Raw genomic sequence first — 14925 nt, 5'->3', positions numbered from 1 at the left:
GCACGTGGCCACCCACTAACAGACATTTCCCAGCCTCCCTTGCAGCTATGTGTAGCAGCAGGACGACGAGTTAGCCAAAGGGATGCAGGTAGAAGTGATGTGTGTAGGTTCTGAACCACATCTTGTAAGGAGCTGCTTGTCCTCCACTGTCCATTTCCCTGGCAGGGATACGGCGACAACAGGTGCAGTTACCTTGAAACCAGAGATGGAAGCCACATGATGTCAATGGCAAAGCCCAATGTCCCTTCCTCAGCCAAACCAACCTCGGGTGACCTCATGTGACAGAGCTTCCCACCTGTGGTGGTTTTAAAACATGATCACCCATCCTTTAGCACTCCTCACATAAACAGGTGGGCTCTCTGTTCCCACCTCTTAAACACAGACAGGCTTGTGGCTGGTTTGACCAATAAAATATGGCAGGAGCAACACTACAGTCTCTGAGAAAAAAGTCATTTAAGGCCATGTGGCTTCTGCCTTATTTGCTGGAACACTTGCTTTTACAGCAAAGAGTCCAACTACCCTTAGGCCACCATGCTGTATGGAAATCCTAACCACATTGAGAAGTCACATGTAGGGACTCTGATCAATAGTCCCAACTAAGACAAACATTCTTGTCATTTCAGCTTAGATGTTTAGATGTGTGGGTAAAGAAACCTCCAGATGATTCCAGCCACAGCCATGTAAGTTACTCCCAGCCATTCAAGTCTTCCCCGCTAAGGCCTCTGACATCATAGAGCACAGTCGAGCCATTCCCATTATGCCCTGTCCAAACTCAAGGCCCACAGAATCCATGAGCAAAATGTAATTATTGTTGCTATATATAGCAACACATAACTGAACACCACTTACTCTGGACCACACCTCCCTTTGGACTGTTACATGAGAAAAATGCTGCCTCGTTTAAACCTTTTTTTTTTTTTAATTTGGGGATCTCTTTGTTATAGCAGCTTAGCTTATATCCTAAAGCACATACTTTTGATTTTTAAAAATATATTAACAGTATCAGAATATAGATATGACACCACAGGTTTCTTTTTCTCACTCAACAATATGTCTTGAAGATCTACCGACATAAGAATGTATAGATATACTTCATTCTTTTTAGGGCTATGGAATATTTCATGCTATGGACATACTACAGCTTATGGCATCATCCTATTGCTGGATATTTAGGTTGTTTCCAGTCTCTGCCTATAACCAACAATGGAACATTGACTATTATCCTTGCACTGCCTCCCTGGGTATACACACAACCAACTCTCTAGGGAAGAGAAGGATTGCTGGGTCAGAGTGTACAGCCTTGTTTTAGTTTTTTTTTGTTTGTTTGTTTTTAAAGATTTTATTTATTTATTTGACAGAGATAGAGACAGCCAGCGAGAGAGGGAACACAAGCAGGGGGAGTGGGAGAGGAAGAAGCAGGCTCATAGCGCAGGAACCTGATGTGGGGCTCGATCCCGGAACGCTGGGATCACGCCCTGAGCCGAAGGCAGGCGCTTAACCGCTGTGCCACCCAGGCGCCCCAGCCTTGTTTCAGTTTTAATAGATCTTGGCAAACTGCCCACAGAGTGGCTGTACCAATTTACACTCCCACCTACAGCTTATGTCGACACTTCACCAATACTCAATGACATCTACTTTTCTACAGCACTTCTCTAATCTCTGCTGGTCATATTTTCTGCTCAATCCAAAGGCATCAGATCAGTAGGGATAGGAAGTCCGTGAGCCTTCCCACAATTTTGTTCCCTGCATATGCAGTCCCTTCTGCTCCCCTTTGGTTCTTTCTCTCTGCCATCAGCTAGAGCCACTTCCCAGGGAGATCCTATATTGGAGACCATGCATCTGGTCCACTCTTGTCTTTAGTTACAGACTGAGAATTTGTCAGCTCTGAGGAGGACAATGTGGGATTGGGGGGGAGGTGTGGGGAGAGTCAGAAACAGGGCCCTTAGTGTGACATACTCTCCACTCCCAGGACATTCCTCACCCATGCCCAGACTCTGTGGATTCCACCTCATACCAGTCCCACAAGCAGTAGGAAGGTTATCAATTATTTCTTAGATCTTAACTTTTCTCCAGACAGCTACCTCTTAATCTCTCTCTTTAACTGTGGTAAAATACATATGAAATTTACCATTTTAATCATTTAAAATTTCTAAATTTTTTCTAATTTTAATAAAACACATATAAAAATTACCATCTTAATAAATTTTAAGTGTAGGGGCACCCATGTGGCTCAGTCGGTTAAGTGACTGCCTTCAGCTCAGGTCATGATCCCGGAGTCCTGGGATCAAGTCCCGAGGCGGACTCCCTGTTTCAGCAGGGAGTCTGCTTCTCCCTCTGCCCCTCTTGCTCATGCTCTAATAAACAAAATCTTTTTTTAAAAATGAAAATAATAATTTTAAGTGTACAATTCAGTGGTATTAGATATGTTCACATCATTGTGAAACCATCACCATCATCCATCTCCAGAACTTTTTCATCATCCCAACTGTAACTCCAAACCCATCAAATAATAACTCCATTTTCTGTTTCCCCAGCCCCTGGCAACCACCATCCTACTCTGTCTATGAATTTGACCCTCTAGGTACTTTACACAAGTAGAACCATGTATTACCTGTCTTTTTTTTTTTTTTTTTGAAAGCCAAACAGAAGAGAATATAGTTTAACTGAATCATACAGCATGTGAACCCTTCTAGTTCTTCAAAATTTATGTCTGATTTTGCAGAAATATTTTGGGAAGAAAATGCAGGGAGCTTTTTTGGGGGGTAGGGGGAGATAAGTGATTATATTTTTTCAAAGTCCCAGATAGTTAACATACAGTGTTACATTAGTTTCAGGTGTACAATACAGTGATTCAACAATTCCATACATCTCCCGGTGCTCATTAAATGCCCTCCTTAACCACCATCACCTATTTAACACATCTCCCCACTCCCCTCTCCTCTGATAACGATCAGTTTGTTCTCTATATTTAAGAGGTTGTTTCTTGATTTGCCTCTTTTTTCCCTTTGCTTGTTCTGTTTCTTCAATTCCACATATGAGTGAAATCATATGGTATTTGTCTTTCTCTGACTTATTTCACTTAGCATAATACCCTCTAGCTCCATCGACATCGTTCCAAATGGCAAGATTTCATCCTCTTTTATGGCTGAATACTATTCCATTGTATATGCAGACCACATCTTCTTTATCCATTCATCATTCGATGGACTCTTGGGCTGCTTCCATATCTTGGCTATTGTGAATAACGTTACTATGAACATTTGGGTGTATAAGTATGTTTGGAGTCCCTGCTCCCAGTTCTTTTGGGAAATACCCAGAAGTGGGATTGTGAGATCAAATAGTAATTCAACATTTAATATTCATACCATTTTCCAGAGCAGTTGCACCATTTTACAACAGCTGTCTCTTGAGGCACTGTCCATGGGTGGTTCTGGGAGGTGGGGTAGGGAATACAATTCTTGTCCTCCCTTGGAATCCCTGCTATCCTCTGCACACGAGGGTGTCTTCAGAAGACCCTCAATGAGACCTGTGCTTTGAAACGGTTCTTCCAGGAGCAGGATGAGCCACTGCAGCAATCCAGTCCTGGCTTTCATCCAGTCAGCCTTGAACCTGTAGCCTGAAATGGAACTGATCACCATATGGGAAGCCTTCTGTTGTTTTTGCCAACTAGGCAGCCATTCCCCTTCTGGTTAATGTCTCCACAGTCTCTTTGGAAATCCAGCCCTCCCCACACTCAGTTACTGAAATCTGGGTAGGAATGGGATTGAACCCCCCCCAGGTTCCAAGGCATATGACCTGGGCCTGGCCAATCAGAACATCAGCCCCTGGACCCAAGCGGCTGATTCAGGGACGGGCATTCAAAACCAACAAAACTCAGCTGGGGCAGGGGGGGAGCTTTTACCAGAACTGCTGAAAAAGAGAAGCTCTTCTTCCAGTAGTTTGAAGGAGGAAGAGCTCATGTGAGCCCAGAGCTAATGGAGCTGTCTTGCTTGAGCATGAATCCAACTGACGGGAAAAGAGGGCAGAGTGAGATGAAGGCTGAGCCCTGATGGTTTCATTTGAGCCCCTGGGTCGACTCACACCTGAAGGTGGTATACCTTTGACTTCCCAATTACATAAACAAATAAATGCTGTTTTATTCTGTTTGGTTTTGCCAGTTTGGATTGAATGTCTTCATTTCAGAGGCAAGTGTCAGAATCTAGATTACAACGCGAAAGAACAGTTTTCCTTCTGGGCAAAGTCAACCACATCAGGTAAGAAGAGAAGCCACAAATCTTGGGACTCATTAGTACCAACCTCTTGCCTTGGGCACTATCATCCTGAAGGCACCAAAAACAAGGAGCTGGAGCCTCGTCGAATGAATCCTCCATCAAGACAGTAACTAAACAGGCACCTAAAAATGTAGATCTCTATGGGGCACCTGGGTGGCTCAGTCGTTAGGCGTCTGCCTTCGGCTCAGGGCGTGATCCCGGCGTTCTGGGATCGAGCCCCACATCAGGCTCCTCCGCTGGGAGCCTGCTTCTTCCTCTCCCACTCCCCCTGCTTGTGTTCCCTCTCTCGCTGGCTGTCTCTCTCTGTCAAACAAATAAATAAAATCTTAAAAAAAATGTAGATCTCTGAACAATCAAGTTGGGTGTTTTTCTACAAACCAAAAACCTAAGCCATCATTTTTTTTTAACAACTTTGAGGTATAACTCACATACCACAAAATTCATTCATCGTATGTGTACAGTTCAGTGATGCTTATATATTTGCCAAGCTATGCAACTATTGCCACAGCCAGTTTTCGGACATTCCACCACCCAGTAAGATCCCTCAAGTCTATGACAGCACTCACCACTCCCCCACTCCCCTCCCTCCAAGCCCCTGGCAAACACTAACCTATCTTCTGTCCCTATGGATTTGTCTTTTCTGGAGAGTTCATATAAATGGAGTCATACAATATGCGGTTTGGGTCCTGGCTTCGTTCACTTAGCATCACGTTTTCGAGGTTTATTCATGTCGTAGCATACACAAGTATCCCTGCTTTCTGAAAGTTCGTGTTATGCCATTTTGCTTTTACGAAAGACCGCCCTTAGTAAAGTAATGGCTTTTCTCATAAAAGTGAAAATCCTCTTCAGATCGCTTTTGGTTAGCAAAATGGAGGTCTTTCGAAAAAGCAGTAGTGTAACTCGAACTTTCAGAAAGTAGGGGATACTCTTCGCTTTACGTCATTCTGGCTTATGAAAGGTTTCACCGCAAGGCTGTAGGGGGATAGTAGGGGGAAGCACGTATTACTATGTTTTTACTGCTACTTAACAATAAAAACTTGGTATAGATGCATCACGCGTCATTTATCCATTCACCTGTTGTTGGACATTCCAGTTATTTTCACTTTTTGCTATGATAAATAACACTTCCATGAACACCTACAAAGCTTTGTGTAGACCTATTTTCATTTCTCTTGGGTAGATACCTAGGAATGGAATTGCTGGTCATATGGTAAATGTATGTTTCACTTTTAAAGAAAATGATAAACTGCCAAACCACTATTTTTATTTCTGAACTTGGCAGCAGTGGACTGGAACATGGGAAACACCAAACACTGGGAGTCGGCACTCTGCACACGGTGCAGGGAGTACCAGCGTATTAAATGTGATTGACTCCCACATCAAGTTGCTACCTCTAAAAATAACCCAGAGTGCTGGGGGCACCAAAGCAGACACGCAGCTGCAGAAGAAAGCACTCCATTCGGGAGCACAAAGCAAAACCCCCCATCCCCTAACCTGTCTAGTTCAAGGCCAAAGAAAAGAAACACACTTGATAGACTATCTAAGGATGGAGCTTCAAGCGGTTAAAAAAAAAAAAAAAAAAAGAGGCTAATTATAAGCAAGGATTGCCAGTAAAGAATCAAATGCTAACTATATAAATTTAATTAAAATCTCCAAAAGAGAAAATACAAGCATAGTACACTACTCGATTCTGTAGCAAATAGTATCTACACGGTCACAATCATGTAAATGACTGACAGTGAACCCACAGAGCTGCCTTTCTTTTTTTCTTTTCCTTCAGTTTTATTTATTTAAGTCATCTCTACACCCAACATGGGGCTCGAACTCACGACCCTGAGATCAAGAGTCGCATGCTCCTCCGACTGAGACAGCTAGGCATCCCAGAGCTGTTTTTCTTTAAAAGCCTTTTGGTAATCTTGGGTTACTTTTTGGTCTCCTGCTCATTTTATTATGAAATATTTCAGGCATACAAAAAAAGACAGAAAATCATATAATTGATAGAAAATAAACATCAGCACCCATATTCTCATCCTCAGTTTAAGAAATAATAATAGTGCACAGAGAGTTAAAAGCCCCCTAAGTATTCTTTCTAGATGGTATTCCTATCCTCTGCCCCCAAAGAGGGGAACCCCTTTGCTGGTTATTTCGGCCCCCATCCTCACCCCAGATCAATTCTTTCTCTGTGCCCGAGGAAGCTGACCCCTATGGACTGCATCTCCTGAACTCCTTTACCCTGCCTCCCGCTTGGGTTTAGCCAATAGGATGCACAGTGGGAAGAGAAGCTGGGGCGTTTGTTCCTCCTGCCTCCTCTGCCTTGCCGCAGCCTTCAACCATGACAGCTCCTGTCCTGCTGCTCTCCTTCCCCAACAACAGGCTTTGGCCAAGCTCTGGTGATGGCTCCCCTCCCTCTGTCCCTGTCAGAACAAGACTGGCCCCAGCTCTAGGGGCCTTACCCTTAAACTGCCACACCTCTGTAAACAGTCTTCTTATTCTTCTTCTCCTTCTTCTTCTCCTTCTCCTTCTTCTTTTTTAAAAGATATTATTCACTTTTTTGACAGAGAGAGAGCACAAGCAGGCAAGAGGGAGAGGGAGAAGCAGGCTCCCCACTGAGCAGGAGCCCGATGCAGGGCTCGATCCCAGGACCTGAGCCAGTCACTTAACCAACTGAGCCACCCAGGCACCCCTAAATAGTCCCTTCTTTAAACTCCTTTCAGTGAGACCCTTCTGGGAGAGTCATTTGCTTCTCACCAGGGTCCTGCCCAATCTCCACCATAGTGAATCTGGCCCATATCAGTCCCTTGTACTATATAAACATGTATCAGCAAGCAATACGTAGTATTGTTTTGAATGTTTTTAACTTTATCCTACATTTCATACTATATATGTCTCTGCAACTTTCCACTCAATGTTGCTCTTCTTTCAAACACATTTATCCCTGTTGACACATGCAGCTCTAGTTTATTCATTCTGCTCACCATACCCCACTCTATGGAAGTTCAGTGGAATTATCCATTCGGAAGAACATTAGGTTTCCAGTATTTAGCTGTGATAAACAAGTGTTCTGAAAATTCTTCAACATCTCTACTTGAATATTTACCTTTGTGGATATGTACTACTTCTAACCATACAGGATGGATTACAAGAGAGGGAGAGAGAGAAGCACTAACACTGGCTCTGTGAGCTGGGATGCCCATACCTCCTCTCCTACACAGCTAATTACCATCCTTTTATACCACGTATAGAAGACACAAACAAGCGAGTTTCTGTTGGAGGCTTAGGCAATCTGCTGCCTCTCCTGTTTTCTGAGGCCCCAAGCTCTGCCCCAGTGGGAAGATGAGGTTAATGACTCCAGGTCTCAGCATGGCTGTGAAACATCTGGAACCACCTGCTCAACACCACTTGGCTAAATCAAAAGATCCAGAACTGGGGAGTCACAACCCAAGTCCACATTTATTGCAAGAACTGCCAGCGATGGAACCGCATGGCATTTTCAGACAGGGGTCCGGCCCAGAAGCATTGCCAAGTTGGTGGGCAACCCCACAGGATGCAACAGAGGCAAGGCCACCACCAAAACATGGTGCCTGAGAGCAGTGCTCTCCTCTCGTGGCAAGTTTTTGAGAGATTACACTTATATAATTCTCTTTACAAGGACTCAAGTTCAAATAAAGACTTCTGGATGCTGAGTATACTTCACTAAGACTCATCACCATGAAAACACCACTAAGGATGGCAAGTTGACTTTACCGAAACGGCATCAATTCTGTATTGGAAAGAATCCTGAGTCCTGTGCCAGGACTGATCCGCGATGTGTTACAGGAGCAGCAAGTGTGGGTATTAGACGCGGGTGTCAGACATTTGGGAGGCAGGAGAACCTAACTCTTCATATCCAGAGTCTGTCGCTTCTTAGCTAAGTCATATAAGCTCTTTGTATCTCAGCTTCCTCACCTCTGAAGGGGTTAGGAGATGAGGTATATGTAACAGGCCATATACTGGTTTATTTTTGAAAATCAGTTTTATTGAGGTATAATTTACATATCAATTCATCAACTTTCAGGTATACAACTCAAAGAATTCTGACAAATGTATACAATTGTGTCAACACCACCACAATCTAGGACATAAAACAGAGGTTCGCAGACTCTGCTGGTTCACCGTGCCCTTTGTGTCTCAGTACACTTTCCACAGACCTCAGGCCAAATAATTGAAAAGTATTTATGTTCTAACAACTTAGTAGCCCTTTGGGAGGAAAAAAAAAGAATATGAAGAAATTGACAAAGACATTTTTTATTTCATTCCGAAATAACCAAAATTATTTACTAATGGAATGTGCGTGTCTATTGGGCTCTGCACAAAAGTCTCAAGCCTTGGAATCAGATTGGACACTGTCACCCTCATTTCTTTTTCCACACGATTTTCACACAGTACTTGATTTTAATCATAGATCACTAAAAACCTAACTTTACAAAGATATGACATCAAAAAGAATGTCGTGTGATCTAACGTACAAGCGTGAACTACCCCAAGTTGGCAGTTTAAGCGGTGTATGACAGATGTCATTGTGTTTCCCTTGAAAACTGTAATTATCCCATAGTGTCCCTTGGAGCGTGATGAAGCTCCTTGGGGGTACCTTGACACAGTCTGGGAATTACAGATATAGACTGTTTCTATTACCCCACGCCCCGAAAAATGCCTGTCCAGCATCCCTCTCTCTTTTTTTACTACCAGTATTTTCATTTTCCTTTATAAGACTATCCCTCCCTCATTCTTATTTCGTATGGTTTGTGTGGCCCTCATTTCAGTCCTGGGCTCCAGGGGAGACATGTAACCAAGGCCCAGCCAATCTGTGCCACAGTGACTGGTTAAGAAAGGAATAATCATGTGACCTGAGTCAGGACAATGAGAGTTGGCCCTGGGACTCCTGCTGCAACTACCAGGAAAAAGATGTTCTGTTTCAGCCAGATTCGCTAAGCTGGTAGAGGTCAGCCTGGGGCTGCCAGTGCACATCTTTGCCACAACATGGGAGAGACTTCCTGAGAATAAGGCTGATATAGAAGAAGCAGAGAGGGGGTGCCTGGGTGGCTAGTAGGCTATGTGTCCAACTCTTGGTTTCGGCTAGGGTCATGATCTAGGTGTCCTGGAATCGAGCCACGCCTTCAGCTCGGAGCCTGCTTGTCCCTCTCCCTCTGCTCCTCCCCCGACTTGAGCACACGTGCATGCTCTCTCGCTCGCTCTCTCTCTCTCTCTCTAAAATAAATAAATAAATAAATAAAATCTTTAAAAAAAGGAAGAAGAAGAAACAGACACACAGAAACATCATTGGATCCACCCTGGCCTGAAGCCCTTTTGTCAGCGGGCTTCTCAATATATGAGCCAATAAACTCCTTTTTTTTTGGCTTAAAGCCAGTTGAACTGGGTTTCTGTCACTTGCAACTAAGAATCCTGACTAACGTATTATATATATGCATTATATATAGAGAGAGAGAGAGAGAGAACAGTGCTTTACTGCATATACATTTATATTACATATTACATATTACATATTACATATTACATATATATATATATTTATTGCATATATAAAGCACTGTACAAATGAAACGAGACCCCACAAGTTCAAAAGTTTCTTCCCAAAGCCAAGAGTCTCAAGATACTTTGGGAGCCCATAGTGTTAGGAACCCAAAAAATATCTGATGTACACAGCAGACCTGGGTTCAAATGGCAAAATTCCATGACTTTCAAGTTACTTAACATCTCTTAGCCTCAGTATAAAGCAGGGTTGTCATTTAGATTAAATGGAATAATCCATGTATCATACAGTTAGCTCTTACTGTTATTATTGTCAGCCTTTGTTTTTGTAGATAAAGAAACTCAAGCTCAGAGAGATGGCTTGCTAAAGGTTAGATACTAGACAGGGGCAGGCCTCGGGCCTGAACCCAGGAACCGTGACTCCCTGTCCAGTGTTCTTTCCACACAACGCACTTCTAAAGAAAGAGACCCATAAGGCAATGCAAGATGGAAAAGAAACAAAAGCTTATGAAAGTGTACCCAGGGCACAGACCTGCCTTAGGTAGTGGTTAAGAGTATAGACCCTGATGTTCAACAGCCTGGGTTTGAATTCTGACTCCAGTAGTTACAAGCCATGTGACTTTGGGTATACGATTTTCCCTCTGTAAAATGGGATAACAGGATCTATTTCATAGGGCTTTTATAAAATAATACTGACCTTCTTGCTTCTACCCTGTGCCTCTCATGTCTATTCTACACACAGCAGCCAGAGGGGTGCCCGTTTCATTGGTAGGAAAAGCCAAAATCTCTACAGTGGCCTACCAGGCCCCTGCATTTCTGTGAGGTCAGGTTTAGGGAAAGGCCTCTTCGGGCCATCTCCTTCCTGGATGGGGAGGGATGGAGTCAGGTTTCCAGTGATGCAGGTCAGGAAACACTTATTAAATCACCTGCCACAGTGTCTGTAAGTGACCTTCTGTGGTCACACCACAGGCCACAGGGCCAAACATGTGCCGGTCTCAGACTGATGCTCAACTCACCAGCATGGCTGAAACCCCAGCCAGCCAAAACCAAAGTCCCCATAGCCACTTGACCTCGCCCCTGAGTCTAGTGAGGCCTTGGCAGATACAAATCACAGTCAAAAGAAAACAGATCCTTTCCTCTAGAAAGTCCCAGAGATTATGACTATTCTGGTGCGGGGATTCCAAAGACCTTTTGAATCCTCTAGGGTCTGACAATCAGGTTTCCTCTTTCCTCCCTTCATTTGAAAAATGGAAGGAGAGGTGAAACATGGAGACATTAGCTATGACCCCAAGAAAGACAGAATCAGAGAGATACAGACATGAAACCCACAAATCCCAGATTCTGAGGCAGATACAGGAAAATTAAGATAGGAATTTTCTGGTAAAAAAAAAAATTCATCCTTCCTTTCTAGTTCCAATCTGTCCACCTGCCTACCTGTTGTGACCTCCTTGCTCCCCAATAAATGTGTCATATCTGCAAGTCTGTCCAACACATACCCAGTGACAATGTACACCCTACTTATCATACACATATCCCAGAAACCTTCATCTTGGGAGTTCGAAGCTCTCATATTTATTTTGGGGGATGTGGAGAGGGGCGTCCCAGCACAATGACAGACATCCCAACTAAGCATTTAGAGTACTAAGTTCTAGTAGCAGCTTTACCACTGAAGAGCAGTGTGATCCCAGGTGAGTGAATTAGATTCTCAAGCTTCAGCTTCCTCATCTATTAATTGAAGATAGAGACAATGTTTTTGCTCCCGTCTATGACCTTGACTCACAGGACACTCTGTGGTCTTCCTTCCATCACTGGCCTCTGATCCGGGAGTTGTCCACCAAAGCCTGAGGCCAGCAGGGTCCCTCTTCCCCAAAGGCCCAGTCCATTCCAGTTCCCCCACTGCTGGGGAACTGAGTAGGGGACACCACGGTTTCCCCCCAGTCAGCTGTTCTTCAGCCCTTGCTGCGCACCAGGGGACAAAATCCAGAATTCCCAATTCCTCTCTGTCCCTCACACACCTGAACCCCAAAGATACCAAGTAAGAACACAACAACAAATCAAATGTCTCCTTTGCAAGCTGTGCCTGCCAAGACTAGCTATCTAATTGCTGTTGATTGCATTAATTGCACAGCTCTGAAGTGTTAAGACAACTCCTCCTCCTAGTGTAAGGTAGGGCAAGGGAAAGGAATTCAGGAACAAAAGCTCCACACAGTAAAACTCTTTTCCCACTCCCGGCCCTACACCCCTTCCATGGCTCCACAGCTGAACAGGACCCGAGAGCCCAGTAGCACAAAGTGTTAAGAAGCAGCTGAATCTTCTTGTTGGGACTGGAGCCAGAAGGATCCCCTGGGAACTGGGTGGGCCCCCAAGCCCTAGACCTGAAGGAGAGGGCACCAACCCACACATGCCGCACAGGCCAAGAAAGGCATACCGGTTCTGGATACTTTATTCTCTGCTCATGCCTAAAACAGACCCCTCACCCCCACTTTCCTGCTCCATCTCTGCAGCACCCCTCTCTTTAAACATCAGAGCCTACTGCCTCAGGTTGAGAAGACCCATCACAGACAATCTCTTCTACCCTCCTGTGGACACTGTAAGAGGCCAATCAGCTGGAGATGAGAGCTACACGGACAGGGAAAATGTCATTGCTCCAGCCGAGGATAGGAAGAAGCGCGTGGCTGTGCAATGTGATTTCGGGCAAACAGAATCCAACTTCAGAGAAAACAAACACAATCTAGTAGCTGGAGAGGAAAGAGCCCCATCTCCAAAACTCGTCCAGGAGTCCCTCTTGGCCAACCCCAAGGTTTCATATGAGGTGTCTCTAGTCACCTGAGTTGGAAGCTGAGACCTCTCTGAACCTTCTTTTAGGAAGAGCTCCTCCTCCCAGGACCCCCCAGGGGCAGTGCCATTCTCTCAAGGGGTCTCTTTTACATCTGCCCTCACCCTACCCCATATAGGGTGGGCCAGATGGGTGAGGGCTGGGAGCAGCCTCTATCACTGAGGGAGGCAACCCGGCTGTCAGAACTCACAGATGCCATCCACAACGCCAAACTCAGCCTGCAGCAGCGGCACAAAGGAGGGCACAGACTCCAGAGCCCCAAAGACGCAGAACAGCAGTCCCTAATCCCTGAGCAAAGCCTAGGGGCTCTAGGTGAATAGTTCCCAAGCACATCTCTCAAAACGTAGTTGCAGAAGAGAGGGCTGCCCCGCCAGAATAGAGGAGAAGTTGAGCTGCCAAAAGCAGGTGGACACGGGTGCGGTTAGGGGAGACCCCTGCGGAGGTGGGGGCTGGGCTGTTCTGTGAGTCCCAGCACAAATCTGGCCCCCTCGGGCCTCCCCCACATGACACACCTGGAACTTCCCCTCAGAGGCCACAGACCAACTTTCTGCAGAGAAGGAGGTGCGCGGAGCAAAGAGCCGGTGCGAAGGCGAGGTAATGGGGAGCTTCGACCGGGCGCCCCAAGTGGATGAAGAACTGAAGTGCTGGGAGATAGGAGGGTGCTGGCCCACGCGGACCACCAGCCCCCAGTGCCCAGCCAGGGGCAGCCCCCTGGGCCCTGACGGTCCCCACCGCCCCGGCTGGGTTAGCAGGAAGGGGAAGGCACTGCACGGCAGGTAGAGGAGTTGCGCGACCAGGTGGCCCGGCCCTACCTGCAATTCCTGAAATTCTCCCTCCAGCTCGTGCCACTCGCGCTCGCAACGCTCCAGCTGGCCGGACATGGTGCGGCGGTGCGAGGCGGCGGCGGCGGCAGCTCCCGCAGCGTGGCGCGGGCGGCCACCAGCACCCTAGCGCGTCCGCCCGCCGGCCGCCTTCGGAGATACCAGCTGTTCCTGCGCAGCCGGAGCCACGCGCGCACCTGACGTCACAGCCCCCGCCCCAGCGCCCTCCCCACCCCCTCGCCGGGAGGCGGGGCCTCGCGCATGCGCACGCACCTCCCCCAGCTCCGCCCCCGCGCCCCCGCGCGCCGGCTAGGGGAGCGCTGTGGTTTTGCCGGGCTTTGGCAGGGTCTGTTGCTGCCCCCTTGAGAATGCTTCTGAGCTTCCAGTCTCTCCTAGTTGAGGCTGGGGAACTTGTCCACAAGCTGCATTCGCAGAGCTCATTTTACTTTAGATTGTTTATTTGGGATGTCTGGAGTCGGGTGGAAGAAAGATTTGGGGGAGGTGAAAGCTCACCACCCCTTGGCATTGCCTAACCAGAGCCAAAGCCAACGGCCTGGAATGCTAGAACTGACATTGACCATCCAGCAAGGTCGCCAGGCAGGGCGGGGAAGCAGAGAGGGACCTGTTGTCTCACCGTGTCATTACTTAACTGCAACGAATACATCCTAGACTCCTGCCCTCTAAGATTCTGCGTGACTCTCTTGACAGCTGTGTCTGTCGCTCATAGGACACTATTGCCTCCCTTTCCCTGCATGGAGCTACAAGATCTAGCCCTACCTAGCTTCCCAGTCACATCTCCTATCTCACTTTCCAGGATCAGTACTTCCCAGACACTGTTTTTTCTCTTCCTACCCTTAAGGGAACATTCCCTCTAAATCTTCATATGGTTACCTTTCTCTCATCATTCAAGCCTTAGTTCCAATGACACCTGTATTAATTTCCTAGGGCTGCTGGGGCACCTGGCTGGCTCAGTGGGTAGAGCGTGCAACTCTTGATCTCAGAGTCCTGAGTTCAAGCTTCGCATTGGACATGGAGCCTACTTATCAGAAGAAGAAGAAGAAGAAGAAGAAGAAGAAGGAGGAGGAGGAGGAGGAGGAGAAGGAGAAGGAGAAGGAGAAGAAGAAGGGAACCTAGGGCTGCCTTAACCACAAATTGCGCTGTTTAAATACCACAAACTGAGTGGCTTAAACAATAGAAATGTATTCTCTCACAGTTCTGGAGGCTAGAAGTGTGAAATCAAGGTGTCAGCAAAGACATGTTCCAAGACTGGGTAAAACCTTTCTTTGCTTCTTCCTAGCTTGTGGTGGCCCTCCATCCTTAGCATTCCTTGGCTTGCAGCTTGATCCCTCCAGTCTCTGCCTCTGTTACATGGCCTTCCTCCCTGTGTGCTTATCTCTGTGTCCTCTCCTCTTATAAGGACACCAATCTTACTGGATTTAAGAGTCCACCAACTCCAGCATGACCTCAACTA

The 14925-nt window shown here is 46.3% G+C and overlaps 1 protein-coding gene across 5 annotated transcripts in view; it reads right to left on the bottom strand.

Annotated features, from left to right (window-relative positions):
• TMEM120B (transmembrane protein 120B) overlaps positions 1-13651 on the bottom strand; it is a 39861-nt gene extending 26210 nt beyond the window's left edge. For all 5 annotated transcript variants that reach the window (XM_040619963.1, XM_040619964.1, XM_040619965.1 and 2 more), the window contains exon 1: positions 13446-13651. In XM_040619963.1, coding sequence (XP_040475897.1) covers positions 13446-13514 — 69 coding nt within the window. In that variant the 5' untranslated portion in view covers positions 13515-13651. The remainder of the gene's footprint in view (positions 1-13445) is intronic.
• Between the last annotated feature and the right edge of the window lie 1274 nt (positions 13652-14925).

This window comes from Ursus maritimus, unplaced genomic scaffold, assembly GCF_017311325.1.
Source record: "Ursus maritimus isolate PB19 unplaced genomic scaffold, ASM1731132v1 scaffold_33, whole genome shotgun sequence".
NCBI lineage: Eukaryota > Metazoa > Chordata > Mammalia > Carnivora > Ursidae > Ursus > Ursus maritimus.
Note: the sequence above shows the minus strand (reverse complement) of the source record. Positions and strands in the feature narration are given on the sequence as shown.